At 44.2% G+C, this 22,866-nt stretch overlaps 1 protein-coding gene across 1 annotated transcript; it reads left to right on the top strand.

Annotated features, from left to right (window-relative positions):
* The first annotated feature begins 4,113 nt into the window (after positions 1 to 4,113).
* YEATS4 (YEATS domain containing 4) lies at positions 4,114 to 13,506 on the top strand. Its single transcript, XM_077265242.1, has 7 exons — positions 4,114 to 4,452; positions 6,743 to 6,862; positions 7,058 to 7,124; positions 9,394 to 9,488; positions 10,518 to 10,610; positions 11,442 to 11,529; positions 13,215 to 13,506. The coding sequence occupies exons 1-7, from the start codon at positions 4,402 to 4,404 to the stop codon at positions 13,382 to 13,384; spliced, it is 684 nt and encodes a 227-aa protein (XP_077121357.1). The 5' UTR covers positions 4,114 to 4,401; the 3' UTR covers positions 13,385 to 13,506.
* The last annotated feature ends 9,360 nt before the right edge of the window (positions 13,507 to 22,866 follow it).

Genomic DNA, 22,866 nt, shown 5'->3' with positions numbered 1-22,866 from the left:
AACCAGCCAGACAAAACTCACAGCTGGGGGCTGCAACCCCAGCTGTCAGCTTCAGCAACGCTAGTTATGAAGAATAGAGGGGTCCCTCCTGATGCTTTTTTAAATTTAAATAAATATTTTTATAACGGCGTAGGGTCACCCCCATTTTTGACAACCAGCCTTGCAAAGCTCACAGTTGGGGGCTGGTATTCTCAGGCTGGTAAGGGGCCATTGATATAGGCCCCCCTGCCTAAAAATAGCAGCCCACAGCTGCCCAGAAAAAGTGCATCTATTAGATGCGCCAATTCTGGCACTTTGCCCTCCTCTTCCCACTTGCCCTGTAGAAGTGGCAAGCAGGGTAATGAGGGGTTAATGTCACCTTCCTATTAAAAGGTGACATTAAGCGGGCTTAGTTAATAATAACCCAGCACAAATACTCCCTGATCCGTCGTAGTCCAATATAACGAGTGTCCCACGCAGTATCTAGGGGAGATAAAGCTAACAACCAGGAGCGCTGCTAATGTGACCGCCCCGGCTGTAAGCGACTGGGCAATGAATGAGACGCAGCTGGCGCAGGCTCAGTACCTAGCGGTGACGTCACCGAGCCTGCGCTCCCTCACAGACTGACCTGAGGTAACCTCTACACCGTGGGAAAATGCCGGGGTAGAGGTCACCGCAGGTAATGTATCTATTCTATTCTATCTATTCTATCAATCTATCTATTCATTCTATCTATTCTATCAGTCTATCTATTCTATCTACAGGAAGTTTTTTTTTTCTCTGTGCGCACTCAACTTTATTGGCATGCACAAAGAGAAAAAAAACACATGAAAAAAATGCACCAAAAACGCTTCTTTCCTGCCAAGATGATCAGGTTTTGCTGCAGAAAAAAAAACGCAGTAAAAATGTCCTGTGTGAAATTACCCTTATATGTCACTTACAAAATAGTATATGACTTCGATCTTTCTTCTATGTAATACCCCAAATACATAGTAGACTGTCTAAACCACCAAGGAGACCTAATGTTGCTTTCGCTAACTCTATTCTATCACCACTTTCTATCCACCATGACAAAATATTAAGGCCTCTTATTAAAGAAACAGGCTCATGTCTCCTGGACATAGGCAAAGTTCTAAATCTCATAAGGGACCTAGGCCGAATGCCGAGGATTCTCTACTGGTTACATGGGATGTGTGTAGCCTCTACACTTCTATTACATGACACAGGTCTTGAGGTGGCATAGGAATGGTTTCGCGGATAATGTTAGAGACCTCTTCATTGACCTCTTACTTCTGATTCTCAAAGAAGTTTATTTTTTTGTTTAAGGATTTTTTTCTAACAAATACAAGACATAATTATGGGATTCAATGTGCCCCCCCCCCACACACACACACACCTTTGCAAGTTGCTATATGGCTAACTTTTTTAAGAAAGATTAATATCCACACAAGCCTATTTAGGTCATATTCCAGCTGCTGGTATCATTATATCTGTGATATCGCAAGAATGTAACAGATGTGGCACTCACCCCGAGATTGCTGAAATCAATGTCCTTTATTCACCTTTATGCGGTAATAGACATTTATGGAGAGGCGGCAGGTGAAGGAGAGGGATGCGGGGAGGCAGGAGAGGATGACGGCCGTTTCGCGCAAATGCGCTTCCACGGGTCCAGGACCTCGAGGTGCGTGCCACATCTGTTACATTCTTGCAATGCCTGTGACTCCATTTTTCTGATATATGTTAAGCACAGCCCTTCGATGCGTTCATAAACATTGTGTTTTGAGTCTTCTGAAAAATCCGTCCTCCATTTCTTAGCCTGTGAAGATTACTAATACCTAGTGCCGCTCAGTTCTGAATCTTTTTTAAGTCTATATCTGTGATATCGTTTGCATTTAAAGGAGAGTGAGAGTGTCATTGAACACCCTTGTGGATTTCCACAATTGCCTAAATAGCATCTGACCAGAACTGCAATTTGTTTTGCACTTTTATCAAAAAGAGATTCACCTTTTAGACAATGCTGACATCAAAGAAGAAGGAGGCTCTCTATTGATTGACCTTTATGTGAAAAAACAACCAGAACAATCTTCTGCATTTCTCCAGGTGTCATCCATCTGCAACAAAGAGATCCATTCCCATCTCCCAGCTTCAGCTGGCAAGATTGTATTCAAGGGGGATGTCAAACAACAACGTTTTAGTGAGATCTATAATACATTAAAAAAGAGAGGATACATAGACACTCAAACAGAACATAATGTATGTCATAACCCAAGTGCTATGAATAAGGCAGGAAGGGCAAAGACTTTCATTTGTTCACGTCTACCATCCCTTTGCTTACAGAAGTCATAAATTGATTCATAGACATTGGACCATACTAAAGGTTACCGCATGGTTGAGGAATTCCAAAATCCATTTCTCCCATGTACTCACACCCCCTTCCAATCTGAAAACCAGATTGGTGCAGGCTAATGAAAAGAGGATGATTAAAAATTCTAAAGACCGGCAAACCTTTCTAAACCCCTCAAAAAAGGGACACATTTCCTTGTTTCATTTGGGTAAAGTGCAACAACATACAAAAGAGTAAGATCTATCACATTCAAACTGTAGAGGGTATCTTAATGGATATTTCATATTCATCATTAGCCATATATACCAGGGCTGGCTGCAGGTTTTCATGGGCACAGGGCAAAAGAGTCTCAGTGGGCCCCTTTAACACATAGCACAGTTCATGATGCAAAGATACGACAGAGTAATATAGGTATAGTACAATGCCAAAGATTTCACTTACTGCTCACATGAGTGATATCTATTGTACATTCTACAATAACTCAGAAACCGGACAGTACAGTCCTCCATACAGTATTATGGGCACCACATAGTGCTCCATACAGAATAATGAGCCCCATGTATTGCTCCATACAGTATTATGGGCACCACATAGTGCTCCATACAGAATAATGAGCCCCATAAAATGCTTCATACTGAATAATGAGCCCCATATAATGCTCTATAGAGTATAATAAGCCACATATATTGCTCCATTCAGCAAAATAAATCCCACATATTGCTCCATACAGAATAAGGGACCTAATATAATGCTCCACACACTATAATGAACCCCATATATTGCTCCATACAGTACTGTATATTCAGGGAAATATATTGCTCCATACAGAATAATGAGCACCACATGGTGGTAAAAATGCAAAAATACTCGGGTTTCCCATAGACTTACATTGGGCTCGTTGCTCGGGTCGAGTACCCGAGTATTCCAATTTGCTTGACCTGAGCAACGAGCACCTGAGCATTTTAGTGCTCGCCCATCGCTACTGATGACAAAAAAAAAACAGGCTAAATATGAAATCCAGGAGATCAGCTGTATAATCGCTATACTTTCTGTGACTAATGACCTATAGGTGCAAATATAATCCAATAGTTTATTTTGTTCACACGCTCTGAGTTGAAATTGAAGGGTTTGATCGGCTAAAAGGGAATGTAGCTGTCACTCTCAGTCAGCACGTTTCCAACTGACCCCACATAACCTGTATTATTAATCACCACAATAGATGCGCTTTCATCTGATATTTAATACCAATATCATTTAGTGATTCAAGTTCGGTTATAGATTCGATTTTCTTGGCTTTCATTAGCTCTGGAGAATTACTTCAGTGTTCCTCAAGTATACGGCCAGCACGTGTCCGCTTTGTACCCCAGTGTGACCGCGCGCTTATAGTGTTCCACCGCCGCCGTAGCCCTGTGGGCGGCCTTGGCATCTCTGACACAAAGACTAACCCTACAAAATGATGGCCACAATGACAGCACCAGGAGGACCCCAGGAGGCGCGGGCGACATGGCCAGTAGTCATCAGCCATTCTATCCAGTCCAGGATCCATTCAGTGCAATAGGAACCAAGTCCTAGGAATGTCTCCGGCTTCTCGCCTTTTCTGCTGCTGTTTTGTGGGTCAAAAATACTCTGCACCACTTTTTTTGCAGGGAAAAGTGTAGTTGCCCATGGCAACCATTCAGAATTCCCCCTCAGTGTTTAGGCTGAATGCGGTGCCGGGCTGCTACAATGGGCAGCGACTATTATTAACCCCCTCCTGGCCCTCCATTATTCCCATTCCAAAGGCAGCCAGAGACGGAAGAGTCCAAAGCATTCCCCACGTGACCACGCCCCCCTTCCAGTCACTGGGCGGGCGCGTTAGTGTTTGGACTGTACCATTGTCATAATGAAATAGGAGGGTTTCGTGTGCCGTAGAAGGTTTGTATCAGCGCTCGGACCGCGGCGTCAGACGCTGAAATTCCCGCAGCTCTGTGTACGCTGTGCGCTTTCTTGTGGCCGCTGTCCGGTCGTTTCCTGCGGTGAGTGGCGGTGGCTCGTCCGTGAGCTGCTCCTGCCCCTCCCCGGCCGCCTCCCGCTTCACTATGTTCAAGAGGATGGCTGAATTCGGCCCGGACTCCGGAGGGAGAGTTAAGGTGAGGGGGCCTGGACCCTGCTGTGTAGCCGGCCCTGCAGGGGTCCCTGACCCCCACACGGCTGTGTCTGGGGGTCCTCTGCCCGGGAGCCGGCTCTGGGCGCCCGGCATATGTGTGTGGGTTTATTCCACTTTGTGCTGGCAGTCTGCGCGTGTACAGCCGGCAGAGGCACAAAGAGGCGTGTGCTGCTGTACTACAGAGCGGGGGGTCTGGGGCTGCACTATGGAGGGGGGGGGGGGTCTGGGGCTGCACTATGGAGGGGGGGGGGGTTCTGGGGCTGCACTATGGAGGGGGGGGGGGGGGTCTGGGGCTGCACTATGGAGGGGGGGGGGGTCTGGGGCTGCACTATGGAGGGGGGGGGGTCTGGGGCTGCACTATGGAGGGAGGGGGGGGTCTGGGGCTGCACTATGGAGGGAGGGGGGGGTCTGGGGCTGCACTATGGAGGGGGGGGGTCTGGGGCTGCACTATGGAGGGGGGGGGGTCTGGGGCTGCACTATGGAGGGAGGGGGGGGTCTGGGGCTGCACTATGGAGGGAGGGGGGGGTCTGGGGCTGCACTATGGAGGGGGGGGGGTCTGGGGCTGCACTATGGAGGGGGGGGGGTCTGGGGCTGCACTATGGAGGGGGGGGGGTCTGGGGCTGCACTATGGAGGGGGGGGGTCTGGGGCTGCACTATGGAGGGGGGGGGGTCTGGGGCTGCACTATGGAGGGGGGGGGTCTGGGGCTGCACTATGGAGGGGGGGGGGTCTGGGGCTGCACTATGGGGGGGGGTCTGGGGCTGCACTATGGGGGGGGGGTGGTCTGGGGCTGCACTATGGGGGGGGGGTGGTCTGGGGCTGCACTATGGGGGGGGGTGGTCTGGGGCTGCACTATGGGGGGGGGGGTCTGGGGCTGCACTATGGGGGGGGGGTGGTCTGGGGCTGCACTATGGGGGGGGGGGGTCTGGGGCTGCACTATGGGGGGGGGGGTCTGGGGCTGCACTATGGGGGGGGGGGGGTCTGGGGCTGCACTGTGTGGTGATCGGAGACCCCCGGACCTTTCCCATGGTATAAATGGGCAGAAATGCTCAGCGGCTTTCTGTACGGTGAAGTCCCACTGGGGACAGTGATGCTGTGGAATGGCGCTGAGTGAGTGAAATACATAGTGGTGCTTCACATGTAATGGGCCATTTATCCTAAGGACCTGTGATCTGTTACCTGCGGACCCCTGTTCACATATAAGAGACCGTAGCATTGCGGGTACAGGTGAGAGGCTCTGTGAGCGAGCTGGGCCCGTCCCCACCATTGCATTGGGGTCTTTCCTTGCACGGCTGCATGTGACGGCGACCATATCCCAAGCTGTGAGCGGATACCGGTACATCTGCCTGATTCCCATTCTAATGCGCCAGCCATAAGTACACCATGGGGGGATATATTAGATTTTGAGGCTTTTCACGGAATTTTAATGGTGACTATCATTTAATTATTGCTTTTTTTAGCCTCATATATCTTGTTACCAGGGCTGACCGCGCAGCCTCCATTTGCCACAGTTTTGTAAAGCCTTTTTATGGGCCACTTAGTTGATGATTAAATATGGCCCATGGTTTCTAGGTGGAAGAAACATTCAGGAGATTGTTATAATTCTGGGTTGTCAGAATCCACTTAGTTTCCAACCTGCAGAGTTGTCTGATCTCTTTCTGGTGGATTTTGGAATCAAGGTAAATCCACAACTGTTATGTACCATCAATGTGCATAGTGTTCCAAAAGCCTGTTTTATCATTACTGGGTAATGTGTCTCTATTATTAGGAGCCACTATTCTATATTGGTATCTTGTTTAAAAAAAAAAAAAAAAAGCACTCCTCCTCCGATCGGTTTTATCCTCTTAATATATTGCAGCCATCATGTTATATATCACTGTCTGCTTACAGTTGCTCATTTTGCCTTTCTACCCAGCTAATTCTTCTTTTATCTGTGCTATGTAGAAACAGGAAGTCTCTTGTCCCTGCATTTGTCATTCTCCTCTTCAACCCCTCACCCAGCTGCTCCCTCCACCATCTACCAGGGACTTTTGCAGTGACTTATGAGTAATACAGGGAAAATTGACCTCCTGTTTCTACATAGCGCTTAGAGGGATTCAGCTATTCAGTGTTTAATCATGTGATGTCATAGATCTAATGGGAAAAGACAAGAATTAGCTGGGTAGGAAGGCAAAATACACAGTGCTATATTATATGATGACTGCAATATATTAAGAGGATAAAAACTTTGGTAGGAGGAGTGCTTCTTTAATTGTCTTTCTTTTTCCCGATCTAGGGAGTTACAATTGTAAAACCTGTCGTCTATGGAAATGTTGCCCGTTACTTTGGGAAGAAGAGAGAAGAAGATGGGCATACTCACCAGTGGACGGTTTATGTCAAACCCTATCGTAATGAGGTACCAGTAACACAATTCATTGTTCTTGTCAGATGTTTTCTATATCTACACTAATGACATAAATTCAACTTAAAAAAAAAAAATGTTGGGAAAGGTTTGCGTCCTTCATATATTTTACTAACCCCCGTCCCAGAACACTAATAGCGCAGTTGCAATTTGGACAGAGACTGAAGTTGCATTTCTTTCTACTTTCAGGACATGTCTGCCTATGTGAAGAAAATTCAATTTAAATTGCATGAAAGTTATGGAAATCCTTTAAGAGGTATAATGTTAAATCCCAATGTCTTGTAGGTTGCAGGTTAAGGCCCCGTCTCACATAGCGAGGTCGCTAGCGAGATCGCTGCTGAGTCACAAGTTTTGTGACGCAACAGCGACCTCAGTAGCGATCTCGCTATGTGTGACACGTACCAGCAACCAGGCCCCTGCTGTGAGATCGCTGGTCGTGTCGGAATGGCCTGGACCTTTTTTTGGTCGTCGAGGTCCCGCTGACATCGCTGAATCGGTGTGTGTGACACCGATCCAGCGATGTCTTCACTGGTAACCAGGGTAAACATCGGGTTACTAAGCGCAGGGCCGCGCTTAGTAACCCGATGTTTACCCTGGTTACCAGCATAAATGTAAAAAAAAACACAGTACATACTCGCCTTTCGGTGTCCGTCAGGTCCCTTGCCGTCTGCTTCCTGCTCTGACTGAGTGCCGCCGTACAGTGAGAGCACAGCACAACAGTGACGTCACCGCTGCTCTCTGCTCTCACTGTACGGCGGCACTCAGTCAGAGCAGGAAGCAGACGGCAAGGGACCTGACGGACACCGAAAGGCGAGTATGTACTGTTTGTTTTTTTTGGTAACCAGGGTAAACATCGGGTTCCTAAGCGCGGCCCTGCGCTTAGTAACCCGATGTTTACCCTGGTTACCCGGGTGCTGCAGGGGGACTTCGGCATCGTTGAAGACAGTTTCAACGATGCCGAAGACGTTCCCCTGATCGTTGGTCGCTGGAGAGAGCTGCCTGTGTGACAGCTCCCCAGCGACCACACAACGACTTACCAACGATCACGGCCAGGTCGTACCGCTGGTCGTGATCGTTGGTAAATCGCTATGTGAGACGGGGCCTTTACTTTAGATCTCAGCATGACTAAATATCTATTGTATTTTAAAAAGGGAAATCTGTCAGAGGGATTCCACCCCAAACTATTTGCACATTTAGCTGTTCATAGACAAGTCTAGCAATATATTTGTATGGTCAGTCCGTTCCTCCATTACAGGGAAATGGGTATTTGAATTGATATGTAATTGAGGCTAAAGTGCTTTTGTGCATTCAAGCTCTTTCCAAGCCTCTGTCACCCCAGCTCTATTCCCTGCCCAGTGGTGCCTCCTCCTGCTTGTGTGCCAGCTCCTTTGCATGAAGTCACACAGCATAGAGGTTGTTGGGTATGAATATTCCTCGCTGGGCGGGGAATAGAGCTGGAGTTACTGACTTTTGTAGTGCTTCCACACTCAAAAACTTTCAAATGCTGATTTCTCCGTTATGGAGGAATAAACTAGCCTTGTAAAAGTATTGCTGGACTTGTCATTGAAAGAGCTACACCTATCTCTGCAAAAGCTAATGTATGTCAAGTGCAGAATGGGAAATAAACTGCAGTTCCAACAAGCACTTGCATGGCTTCATAGGTGTGTCAAGATGGTGGCAATGATGGCCTTCAGTAGGCCCCTCACTAGTTTGCATTGTCAACACATCGGCGGTGAGGACTATGGGCATCGGAGCGTCTCGCCTTTTAAATGCCCAGATCAAAGATTGATTAGTGAAATTTAAGTGATTAAACTGGAGTCATTGGCGCTATCTCTGATCATGTTAGTCATGTTCAGGCAGTTTAACACAGCCGGCAAAATCACCAAAAGCGATACATGGTAAATTCAGACACAGTATGGACAGAGAAACAGACTACGGCCGGGATCACACACAGAGAGATACGGCCGAGTCTCGCAGGTGAAAACCCAGCTCTGGCACCGGCACTCCAGAGCAGAGCGTGCAGCCGCACAGCAATACATGGAGCTGCACGCTCCGCTCCGGAGTGCCGGCGCAGAGCTGGGTGTTCACCTGCGAGACTCGGCCGTATCTCGTGTATGTGTGATCCCGACCTACTACAGGCCCTAAATCTTGAATGAAAAGGTGTAATAGGAAGAAGTACTACAGCTGAAGGATATAGTGTATACAAATGTGTAATGGAGCAAACTACCAAGAACAATTGTGGGCTTACATTCTACAGGATGGTGTTGAGGTGGTCGTGCGGTCATTACAGGTTGTAAGCTTCTTATATAATATAATATAGGAGTCATCGTACATAGTTTACCTATGGCCATGTTGGATAACAGGGCAGAGAAAACATTTCAACACATGTTCGCCGCTGCCTTGCAAAATCGACTGCAAAAGTATCTGTGAAGCCACCTATGAGGGATGGAGGGTCACAGCTTGGGCAGTACTGTCTTTCACAAAAAGGGATTTTGTTTGTAATTCCTTTTTGTCCTTTATTTTAGTTGTTACTAAGCCGCCATACGAAATTACAGAGACTGGATGGGGTGAATTTGAGATCATCATAAAAATATTTTTTATTGATCCAAATGAACGACCTGTAAGTACACTCATCTTTTTTGCTCAATGTAAGGTTATGTTCACATTATACTATGACAAGTTTTTGTTTTCTAAATTGCTGTTAAAAAAAGGCACAATTTCATCCATTGAACATACCGTAATGTGCAGTGTTCAATAATTGGACAATGTCAAGTTCACACATGGTGATTATTTCTCATCTGCAAACAAATGACCTGTTTTTCATAAAGTTTAGGTCTCAATGGCCATTTTTTACCATCTGTGTTTCATCTGTTTCTCTTTTATGCACAAACTCCCCACTCCCCCAAAAATGAGGCTTCCCAAATTTTTCCTGGCAAAAAGTTATTGAAGGATGGCAAACATTAGGAGGTGGCTTTTTTCTCTCTATAAAGCCAGAACTGTCGAATAAGGGTGGGGGAGAACAAGTAGGTGTGAAGGTGCACTTAAAAGGACTCTGTCAGTATAGAATGACTGTTCAAACTATGTCCCGCTGCTCTGTGCTCTACAGCTAGACCAATTATTTATGTATACCTTTCCACCTGCTTGGTTTCCATATGTCTCTGTCCTTCTCTTGGTCTATGAAGCCAGAGCAGTCAAAGAGCGGGGTTGAAGATGATGGGGAAAGTGTAGCTAAATGATTGGTCTCGCCATGATTCACCGAGCACCTGTACTAAGTTTGAACTATCATTCTGTGCTGATGGTCCCTTTAAACGGACCATCATTGATACCGGATCTCAATCCAAAATCTGCTATTGGTTGCGCAGCCAAGTATTCGAGAAGGGAGTCTTTTACACGTGCCCATGTCATTTACTGTTTTTATTCATTATTTTTATTTTTTTTTTTTTGAAATGCCTGTATGAGGATGGGACGACTTCTTGTTGAATGTACCGGAGCATATTAAAATCTAATAAAACATAGATGGTCCGTATCCACCTATTTCTGAAGATATTGACTTTTAATAAAAACTATCATGTGGCAGTCACGTTGACCACAATTGTAAGTACCCTTTTTTTTGCTAACTTTTTATATATTTTTCTTTTTTTCGGTTTAGGTCACTTTGTATCATTTGCTAAAGTTATTTCAGTCAGACACAAATGCCATGCTGGGGAAAAAGACAGTTGTCTCAGAGTTTTATGATGAAATGGTAAGAAACCTTTGTCTATACAGGAGAAATGACTTGTGTAGCTAGAGTGATGGCTAGTGATAATTACTTACAGTATGCAGATAAATATTAGAAGCTTCTGTAAGATGTTCTAAAGGGCTTGAAGCTTCTGAGACTTCTAGTAATTAGCAGCTTGTTTCATATTGCTTTCACATTGTCCCATTCTATGTAGCAGTTGGCTTCTGTTTACTTTTCTGTCAAGATTCCATTTTAGCTTTTTATTCCACTACTGTGTAATAAAGGGGTTGTCCAGGACATATATAAAAAGTGTCACAGGGATTGTACAATGCTGATTATTAAGTTTATAATATACTCACTGCTAGGAAGTGTGTGTGTGTGTGTGTGTGTGTGTGTGTGTGTGTGTGCGCACAGAAGAAATGACAGGCAGTTAGTAACTACCTGCCTGTTGTGCTCTGTGTCAACCTCTGCCAGCACAGTGTTAGGAGACCGCTCCTGCCGGAGATTCGGCTGACTTCACGTTGAGAAAGCAGCGGTTTGTTCTGTTGACTGGTTGGGACTGCCCAAGTCATATTGATTGACAGCTGGCTCCCCGCTGGCTGCCTGTGATCATCATGGCGGCAGTCACTCACCTTTGATAGAGCAGCCCATGGAGCAGGTGAATTGCCTGCAGGAGAAGGCAGTGACTGATGAGTCTGCGATGGGTTGATCAGGCAGATACCTCCTTAGCAGCTACCTGGTGGTTAAGTTTTAGGTCATACTAAAAAAAAAAAAATGGTCCTGGACATCCCCCTTTAACTATATTGTCAGCTTTCAACCTTGTACCCCCAAAATAATAAAGTTTTATTATTATAGATTTTCCAAGATCCTACAGCTATGATGCAGCAGCTTTTAACTACATCCCGCCAGTTAACTCTTGGAGCATATAAACATGAAACAGAATGTAAGTTTTACTTCATTATAGAAGTACATTAAAGGCGTTTCCACCTCCTTTCAGAAGTCTTAAAAGTCTCTATTCTGCTATTTTGTTATTTCTGTGCTGCTTGTATACATTTCTCTGTGGGGAGTCACTGGGTGCAAAGCTGAATTTTTTAATGATTAACAGGGTGTCTGATCTGAGAATGTGCGTTTGGTCTTCACTCTGCCCTACCTTGATCTTGCCTGCCCCTTCAGCTGACAAGCTCTATTTGCAGCTTGTCATTAGATAGCGTATCACAGTACTTGTTAATTGAAGTGGCTCGCTCTACAAAGCATTGGCAGTCAGTTGGCGAGCTCGGGTATCAGGCTAAGTGCACATGTTGCGGAATTGCCGCGGAAACTTCCGCGGCAATTCCGCAACTCCTGCCGCGGGTATATCGCATGCAGAATTGGCATGCATATTCCCACTACACACTAGCGTTTTGCAAGCGTAATTAGCTTGTAGAATCCTAGCGTTTTCCAAGCGATCTGTAGTATCGTTTGGAAAACTCGACAAGTTGGTCACACTTGTGAAACAGTGTTTGACAAGTGTGACCAACTTTTTACTATTGATGCTGCCTATGCAGGATCAATAGTAAAAAGATCTAATGTTAAAAATAATTAAAAAAAATAGTTATTCTCACCTTCCGGCGTCCTGATCTACTCAGCGGTGCATGCGGTGGCTGGGATGCTGTGTGCGAAGGACCGGGGATGACGTCACGTGACCGCGATGTCATCGCAGGTCCTTCGCACACAGCATCCCAGCTGCCGCGTGCATCGCTGAGAGGCGGGAGGACTCCAGGGGCCATCGGAAGGTGAGTATATCACTATTTTTTATTTTAATTTATATATTTTTTGCCCTGTCCATGGAGGAGAGAGTCTTCTCTCCTTCACCCTGGGTACCATCCGCACATGATCCGCTTACTTCCCGCGTGGTGGGCATAGCCACATGTAGGAATTAAGCGGATCAATGCATTCCTATGAGTGGGGAATCCCCGTGATTCCGCAAATTAATGAACATGCTGCGTTTTTTTTTCCGGAATTCGTTTCCGCTCAGGAAAAAAGCACAGCATGTGCATACAAAATGCAGATTGCATTCTTTTAAATAGGATGCTTAATGTGAACGTTTTTTTTTCGTGGTTTTATCGCGTTTTTATAGCGAAAAAAAACGTGAAAAATCCAGAACGTGTGCACACAGCCTCAGACTTCACTGTCCTTTGCACTGAGCATGCTGATGCTTTGCAGTGCCAGCCCTTTCAATTGACTAGTACTGTGATGCGCTTTTCAGCTGGATTGAGCAGAGGAGAGTGAAATCTGACATTTGAGCATGTGTGCTTGGACCCCATGTCAAACATTGAAAGGTACCATGCCCCCGCCCATCAGGGACAAGCAATTTTAATTTCATCCAATTCTGGTGCCCGGATCGGGAGTAGTGGACAGGAAGAAGTGCCTGCATAACAAGAAAGGGCTATATGATCCTCAGAGATGTGCTCATAGTGGCAGCACAGGTAATACTTGCTTTTCTAATAAAGTTTAGGATCTATGAAAGGAGGTGGAATAGTAGGGGAAAAGCAATTTTTTTAATTTTTTTATGACAAGCATCCTGAAGTAAAATATATATATATATATCTTCATATGGTGACCTGAATGCATTCATTTTTGCTATTTTAGTCGTAGAACTAGAATCTAAAACCAGAGAAAAATTAGATGCTGCCAAGAAGAAGACAAGTTTTGAAATATCGGAGTTGAAGGAGAGATTAAAAGCCAGCCGAGAAACTATTAACGGTTTGAAAAGTGAGATCAAGAAACTGGAAGAAGATGATCAGTCTAAGGATATGTAGATAAACCATTGTGTTGTCTGTACAGTTTTTGATGTTATATTTGCCAGCAACTCATTGTAAGTAAATTTTAAATGTATATATTTTAAAATTTTTAATAACTGTTATTAAAATCTTAAAAACAACTATGGAACAAATTCCTCTGTTAGGTATGCACAAACTTTTCTAGTCTTAGAGCCACATCGTCAAAATAAAGCAGTCCCAATACCCTCAAGAAATTTTAGTTATTTCCTTTTGAAGACCTTTTTTGTCTTATTGAATGTATGTTTTAAATGAGCCGCATCCATTCCCAGGACTACAAACTATCTAGATAGCAGGTTTATGGCTCTTTAATAGTGGATGAGGGAGTATACTCATTACTCAAGATTTCCCGAGTATGCTTGGGTGTCCTCTGAGTATTTTTTTTTTTTTTTTTTAGTGCTCGGAGATTTTGTTTTCGTCACCTCAGCTGAATGATTTACATCTGTTAACCAGCTTGATTACATGTGGGGATTCCCTGGCAACCCCCACATGTACTCAGTCTGGCTAGCAGCTGTAAATCATGCAACTGCGTCAACAAAAACTAAATCTCAGAGCACTTACAAATACTCAGAGACCCCACCGAGCATGCTTGGGAAACCTTGAGCAACGAGTATACTCGCTGATCACTTCTCTTTAATGTTTTACTATTCCAACAGCCACACTTCTGCATGGTCTTTTCTCTACCTTCTCTGCTTATTTATGGTGTTTACAGCAGTTGGGAGACTTCCATTTGATGGCTACCCTTTGCACAACTGGTACTTCCTTCTCCCTGTTCCCCTTCCATCATAGAGCAGCAATGTGAACAGCACCAGACAGATAAGCAAGCCTATCACCAGATCATCAAGGCCACAGGTTGTGCACCCCTCTCCTAAAATGGAGAATCTTTAAATGTCAACAGCATACCAATATATTATGCCTGTAATCCAGCAACTGCCAAGACTACATCCTCAATTGCAGAGGAAAATATACATCTATGTATTAAGGTAATTCATAAAAAAGCAGAGTCATTCCACATCAAGTGGACCAGTTTTAAAAATCGTCCCCACTCGACCTCCGATTTTGCTGAAAATTTATATGGATGTACATGTATGTTTGAAAAGAGGTTCTGTAAATTTTTAGGGCCAGATCTCAAATACATTGGGCACTGTTGACCTTTCACTGGAGGTTCCACCAAGCCTGCGGCTTCAGCTAAGAGGATTTTGCAAACTTTGGCACATAGCCAGCATAGAACTCTAATGGCTATGATGATGAAATTTGGCATACTAGCTCAACTTTTGCTGCTAAACACGATAAAATTATTACCGGCTATGACAAAACAATATTTTGGCCGCAATTTTGTGTCAAAGTAGCTTGAAAAACGCATTGCATAAAATTTATGCCAAACTTTGCCCATATATAACTCAAGACCAAAAACCAATAGTAACTGGTGCTTTGCCCTGTACACCAAACATCTACATGACTTTGCATTGCTGCAATATCACGGTCAAAGCATAAGTATTTGTGGAAATATTCACACCCACATATGATGAAAAACGTTAAAAAAAAAAAAAAATTTACCTATTTTTAGGTCAAATTTCTCAACGGGTACCCCTAAAATATATTAATTCTGATATCATTAGAAAGAGCACATTTTTCTCTACAAGGATCATTGGGTTTTTTTTTAAGTCTCTCAGTTTAAGAAATTAAAAATGCCACTGAACATGGTGTTATTTATTAATACGCAATGAATGGTAACTGCACTATTCAAACCCTTGCGTTGGTCCATGGTGGTTATACCACAACCAATTCCCTAAGAATTGGTATTATAATCCTATTAAGAATTGTAATAATGCTGTCTTTCGAGAATTGGCAGCCCCATCGTCTAGGAGCCATGGCCGATAGCCGTGCAAGGCGAGCCTCGGGCGGTCTCTTTATCGCAGGTTCCGAAGCCTGAGGGTGGGTGTCTTTGCCTAGGATCGACTAGAAATTCTTTTAAAACTTCAGGACCCGGGCATTTATCACAACGGCCAAGCATACAGTCCTTTGATTCAATTCCACAGACCATTTTGCATATGAGCTCTTTGTAGTCATCATTGATTGGGCATGCTGCAAGCATTAGGTTTACATTTTGGTGAATGGTACACACACAAACGGAATATGTTCCAGCAGATCCAACGGTTACGCACCACTTTGGCCGAAGCTCACAAAACTTGGAATTGAATCCAAGGACTGTATGCTTAGCCATTGTGAAATGCCCGGGTCCTGAAGTTTTAAAAGAATTTCTAGTCAATGTGTTTGTCAACAGTGACCCTGAAGATATTGAGTTCAAACAATGGATTCACACTGATCGAGACACGCTTGATACCAAACAACTGACTATAGAAGATTTCATTGAAGAATTGGTTTGGAAAATTTCTAAACTTTGTAGCCATCACTACATTGCCAAGCATCAAAGTTGCTATCCGAAATCGTTGAAGGAAAATCTGAGACCTGGAGAGCTTGTGAACCTTATGGACTTTGCTGAAAATTACTCATTTATTGTTCAAGATGCCATTCAAGGTTTCCATTGGGAAAATAGTCAAGCTACAGAACACCCATTTGTAATTTACTTCAAGGAGTTAAATGGTGAAGCTGTGCAGAACATCAGCTTGTGCATAATCGGTGATTGCTCACGACATGACAAAGTTGCAGTCCACACGTTCTTAACAGTAATTGTGGAGTATCTCAAGTCTCTCATCTATGGGATTCGTCATATCCACTACTTCAGCGATGGATCTGCAGCCCAGTACAAAAATTTCAAAAATTTTCTCAACTTGTGCCACCACAATGCTTATTTCAATATCAGCGCTGAATGGAATTTTTTTGATACCAGTCATGGAAAGTCGCCTTGTGATGGGATTGGAGGGACAGCAAAGAGGTTGGCAGCTCGTGCCAGTCTTCAACGCCCAACTGAAAACCAAATACTGACCCCGGTGGATTTATTCAACTTTTGCAACGAGCAACTGCATGGAATCAATTTTTTTTTTTTTTGTTCCAAAAGAAAAAATTTACGAAATCCGGGTAGTTCAAGAGGAAAGGTTCAAAGATGGACATACAATTGCTGGAACAAGAGAAAATCACCAGTTTGTGCCAATTGATGACAAAAAGATTCGCATTTCAAGGGTGTCAAATGACCCATCATCTTTCATTGCCCATGTAGATAGATCTGTCAGATCAGAAATGCCTTTTGTGCCAATTGCAAACCTCCAGCCAGGGCAATACATTGCCTGCATTTACGATAGGAACTGGTGGATTGGAAATATTTCTGAAATTTCAGTCGACGAGCATGATGCATTAATAAATTTTATGCATCCTCATGGACCAGCTAGCTTCTTTCACTGGCCTGTGAGAAATGATACATGCTGGATTCCCGAGCAGTCAATCATTGCAATAATTCCAGCACCAGCTGCAACAGCAATGGGCCGACAATACAGCTTCTCTGAACCGATTATGTTGCAAATTCAGCAACAATTCCAGACCACTTAGACTGAACATTATGGCTTGGGAACCAACAAAAGATACCCAATATTAGGCTTGGGATCCTATGCAAAGACACCCACCCTCAGGCTTCGGAACCTGCTATAAAGAGACCGCCCGAGGCTCGCCTTGCACGGCTATCGGCGATGGGGCTGACAATTCTCGAAAGACAGCATTATTACATTTCTTAATAGGATTATAATACCAATTCTTAGGGAATTGGTTGTGGTATAACCACCATGGACCAACGCAAGGGTTTGAAGAGTGCAGTTACCATTCATTGCGTATTAATAAATAACACCATGTTCAGTGGCATTTTTAATTTCTTAAACTGAGAGACTCAAAAAAAAAAAACAATGATCCTTGTAGAGAAAAATGTGCTCTTTCTAATGATATCAGAATTAATATATTTTAGGGGTACCCTTTTTGAGAAATTTGACCTAAAAGTAGTTAACATTTTTTTTTTTTTTAAGTTTTTCATCATGTGGGTGTGAATATTTCCACAAATACATATGCTTTGACCGTGATATTGCAGCAATGCAAAGTCATGTAGATGTTTGGTGTACAGGGCAAAGCACCAGTTACTATTGGTTTTTGGTCTTGAGTTATATATGGGCAAAGTTTGGCATAAATTTTATGCGAAACGTTCTTCACGCTACTTTGACACAAAATTGTGGTCGAAATATTGTTTTGTCATAGCCGGTAATTATTGTATCGTGTTTAGCAGCAAAAGTTGAGCTAGTATGCCAAATTTCAGCATCATAGCCAGTATAGAACTCTAATGGCTATGTGCCAAAGTTTGCAAAATCCTCTTAGCTGAAGCCGCAGGCTTGGTGGTACCTCCAGTGAAAGGTCAACAGTGCCCAATGTATTTGAGATCTGGCCCTAAAAATTTACAGAACCTATTTTCAAACATACATGAACATCCTTATAAATTTTCAGCAAAATCGGAGAAGGTAGAGTGGGGACCACTGGTCCACTTGACATGGAATGACCCAGCAGGTAGGTCAAATTCAGAAAACGTCAGTCCCAATCCTGCAAGCTAAAAAGACCAGTGCCTCCTAACCTATCCTTAGCTAAAATTGAGCATTGGTTGAGCATATCAGCTATTGTTCCATTCAAAGGCTATGGGACTGGTATAGACAGTCTCATACGATACTCGAACACCATCAATCTGTTACCTATCCCCATGATAGGTAATAGTCCATGAGCCAAGAACCAAATTTGACGATATCGGTACCAAGCGGAGTGACTAATTCTCTTTGGTATTTTTAGGTAGATGCATGTCTGTAGTTTATTTTTTGATATGATAGCCCTTACATATACGTAGCTTATTAACCCCTTCAGCCCTAGGCCTATTTGTACCCAAGTGCCTAAGCCAATCTGACCTGTGCCACTTCATGGGCTAATAACTTTGGAACGCTTTCACCTATCCAAGCCATTCTGAGATTGTTTTCTCGTGACATATTGTACTTCACGTCAGTGCTAAATGGGAGTCAATATATTTTACCTTTCTATATAAAAAAATGCTAAATATTCGGAAATTTTGGAAAAATCGGCAATTTTTTAACTTTGAAATTCTCTGCTTTTTACAAAAATACTGATACCCCCCATAATAGTTATTAATTTACACTCCCCACATGTTTACTTCATATTGGCATCATTTTGAAAATGAAACCTTATTGTTTTACGACGTAATAGGGCTTATAGTTTTATGCGCAATTTTTCACATTTACAGCAAAACCCACTTTTCAAAGGACCAAGTCACTTCTGAAGTCACTTTAAGGGGCTTACATAACAGAAACCACCCATAAATTACCCCATTTTGCAAACTACACCCCTCAAGCTGTTCAAAACTCATTTTTAAAAACTGTTAACCCTTTAGGTGTTCCACAGGAATTTTAGCATGAGCCAAGAACCAAATATGACGATATCGGTACCACCCGGAGTGACTAGATGTAGTATTTGTAACAAAATTTAATCCAAGTTATGTAAATACACACTGAACATGTCATGTGCATATATATATATATATATATATATATATATATATATATATATATATATATGTTACTCCATAATATCTTCAACATCGGACTCTGAATCTGACTGTTGTTCTACTGGCTCGTCTTCAGTACCCTTGTTCTGGCATGTCTGTAATCTGCACATGTCTGTGCACTTCAGGCCATTGCTGAGGCAAGTACACTGAGGAAGTTCACATGACCGCACACACTTGCAGGACAGTAGCTGTATAATAGCTTCTGGTGCTGGTGCCCCTTGCATCCACTTGACAACAAGCTTTCCGTCGTTATCTATCATCCAACCGCAGTCTGTTGGGTTTGCAACCCATGGCTGGCTCTGCAGACTTCTCCTCCAGATCGCAGCCTGGTAGTTTGCACGCAGTGCATGCATGAAAAGGCAGTCCTGGCAAGGAGGGAGTTGACTTGACTCTACCACTCCACGTCTGGCACAGAACAGCTGATAACGGAGCCTGTTTACCTCAGTTGTTTGGGTAGTTGGCAGGTACATGTGGCAGGTGATTTCCTGTAACTTCTCAAAAAGTTCGGTAGACACTTCCCATGAACGACCAACTTCCTGAAAGGCATCCTGGTATGTCTTGTTCATCTTCAACTGCTTGAGTGTCGTCATCTTCCCACGGCCAGCGAATGCACTGACGGTGTCACAGCCTGTAAATGCATGCATACCAATCAATGAATCACATACGCTGCCTCCCAATGTTCGGCTCAGAGTGGTGATATCCAGGAATCTTGTCCGGTTCTGTGTACCGCATTTCTGGAACAGGTGGGATGGGATTTTGTGGCACATGCCCAGACACAGGACCATGACATCAGTATCCTCCGAAGTGATGATGACCGACTTGTAACCAGATTCTGCTGCATGAAGAGCATGGAGAAGGAGGCGTGTGTCTGCTTCTTCTTGATTTGACTTAAGGTCAGCAGCCTCTTCCCACTGTTCTTTGGTGATCTTAAAGCAGAGCTGCTCACATGTGACATACAGCTCCTTCTCCTCAAGCTTCTCCCTGTGGTGTTTCGCCTTCCATTCTTCTACCAGAAACTTTATGAGACTTGCCTTGTTGGAGGAACTACTTAGAAGCTTTTTCCACTGCTGGATGTTGTGCCCATGTTGAATGTTCTTGAAATGGATCCCTGTGCCTTCATATCTGTTGACTCTTTCTGTATCTTTGATGGATGTCTCCTTGTAGACGTCAAAGACAATATCAATGCGCTTGCTCTTAGCACCCTCATGGATAGCGCGACTCATTGCTGTGCCTGCTAGCTGGCCAAATGTTGCATTGTTTCCCTTCAGTTTCTGAACCAGGCTCATCCCATCAATGATGGTTGCAGAGGGCTCGGGGATCACTTCTGCAGGACGAGCATTCCTCTCCAACTCCCTTGCGAGGGCAGCCTTGTTGGTCTTGCGGATAGACCCATCACCATTGGCAAGTGCCCATGGCAATGGACCCAGGGGATGAGTCAAGACATCACTCATTTGTAGCTTTCTGTTCTCAGCTACAAGTATCATCTGGCCAAATAGGTTTCTGTCAGCCTTCAAAATTACCTCCTTGCCAAGACCTTGTCTGCGTGTCTTCATTTGGATGTTAGAGAACGTTTTAAGTTTGTTCTTCGTCATCTTGTCATGAAACAATGTAGTTGGCTTATCGGTACCCAAACGCTCATCCTTGAATGTTTGATATGCATCCTCTCCTATACTGTATGCCCCTTGAAGGTCTTTGGCTACATCTGGTGGTGCTACAGTCGCTGTTGACAAACTGATAAGTTCACCATTATGCTCTTTGTTGAAGGGGTTCACCCAACCTGTCTCCAGCAGTTGAACGAAAGATTGGACATTGGCTTCATCTCTTCTAATCCTAGACACCTGTAGGTCTGAATGGCTGAAGTCAGTATATTGTTGGCCTACCAGGGCCCTCAGCTGCCTCAAGTACATACTGCGGTACTCTGATGTCAGGTAGAACCTGGAAACAGCTCCAACTTTGAGGCTGAAGCCTTTTGTGCCCCCTGGTGTCTGGGTGTCTTTGTTGATTGTCTCTTCAATGGTCTGGTCCACAGGAATTCGTCCAAAAGGATTCTTGCTACCGATCTGGACCGAAAAGCCACCTTGCATGAAGTATTCATGGACCTCTGGGTGTTCTATGGGCAGCCGAGACATTGTGGCATAGTAATAGGTTAGGTATCGGGCATAGTTGACCTTGTCATAGGCAAAACACCATGGTATCATCTGTCGGATTGCTCCTAGGTGAAGCATCCAGTTGCCTTCTCTTGAAGCTCGAACCAGGGCCAGCATGGTCTCGACCATGTCCAAGTATGACATCCAGAATGCTGAGAGTTGTTCATTTCTGAGGGTCTCAAGATAAACTTGAAAGAGCTTCAGGGTAAGTGTGCAAGATTCATTATCCAAGAGCTTTTCGAAGGATCCCTGCGACACACTGATGCGAAAGTTTGTGATGTTCTTCAGTGTTTCATCCAGATGGTGAAGGTCCCTTGCATGGTTTTCTTCTAGCCATGGAAGGAAGTTTTTCCATGCAAGCCTCATAAGTGCTTCATAGACCAGCTTGTGTAGTCTCACTGCTCTGTTGTACCTCCGGCCGTCCATCACTCCAGACACTGATCCTTCAGCGATTACACCGGATTCAACACACAGATCTCTAAGGCCTGCATCCTGAAATCTGTTCCCTATGATAGAGAGGAGATTACAGATTGTGTGGAAGACACCCATTCTAATTATAATGTTCTTGAACTTCTCCTGTTTCCAGATAACCTCGGCAGCTTTGGCATAGAGTGCTTGATCAAACACACACACAATTCTGTTAAGCTTCAGGGTCTGCATGATGGCATGTGTTTGCTCCAAGACTTCATTCACAGTGGACATGGCTGTTGCAGGAGCATTGATAGTGGGCAGGTAGCTTACAGTGTCCTGGGCCACTACAATGTCGCTGCGGATTTTTATGTTGAACCCAGTCCAACTGCTGGTGGTCTGATCCTCATGGTCTGACATTCTAGCCAGAAGCCAGATATGGTTTTTGGTTTTTGAATCCTGGACCTCCTTGGTAGTGTTAACATTCGAAGTCTCAATCCTGGGTGGCTCTCCCCGCTGCCCAACATTGTATATCGGTAGCATTAATTCTGTCAGAGTTATGCTTCTTTTGTTCGACTTGGTTACATCTGGCAGGACTTTCTTTGTCACAGAGCATGCAACATTGGACTGAACAGCAATGCCATTGACTCTATGAGATGTACCTGCTCCACTTAGTGTCTCCTCAAGTCTGTCAATGTTATCCCAGGCCAGGGTTGTGAACACACCTGGGTAGATACTTGCTGGCATTGGGATGTCATCCTTTGAACATTCCAACTTCTGGATACAAAGGGCTGTATCGATCTCCTCAGCCATTGAATATGACACACAGTGGCCAAGACGATTCAGAGTTCGAATCAGTTCTGTATTGCCGGTCAAAGACTTAACTGCAAAGGATAGCAGTACGTGCTTTGGTGGCTTTGTCTTTCCATTGGTAACAGCAAAAACCAAGTCACTGCCGAAGGATGTGGCAAGACGTTGAGCTCTTTCACAGGTAGTTTGGCACTCACAATCTCCTGTAAGCAGGGTTTGCAGGAATTGAGTGACTAATGCAGGAACGACATTCTGATCTGTATTGGGAGGCCATGGCTGACTCACATCTTGCTTCTTGATCTCATTCCTTAGCTGCATTGCTGCTTTGGTTACGATATCTCCAGAGTTAGCAGCTCTTGCTTCTTGCAGATCTTTTGTCATGCTGTGTACTTGCCGGACAAGGTCGTCCATTGATAGGCTACATGGATAGACTAGAAGCTTACCTTTCTCATCTGAGAGAAAGCGGAGTGATTCCCCAATCTCTGTTTCAAGTTTTCGTCGAACATGTTTCTTTGTCGATGGTTTCAGTTGGATGATACCACGGG

Source organism: Ranitomeya variabilis, chromosome 5 (genome assembly GCF_051348905.1).
Source record: "Ranitomeya variabilis isolate aRanVar5 chromosome 5, aRanVar5.hap1, whole genome shotgun sequence".
Lineage (NCBI taxonomy): Eukaryota > Metazoa > Chordata > Amphibia > Anura > Dendrobatidae > Ranitomeya > Ranitomeya variabilis.
Note: the sequence above shows the minus strand (reverse complement) of the source record. Positions and strands in the feature narration are given on the sequence as shown.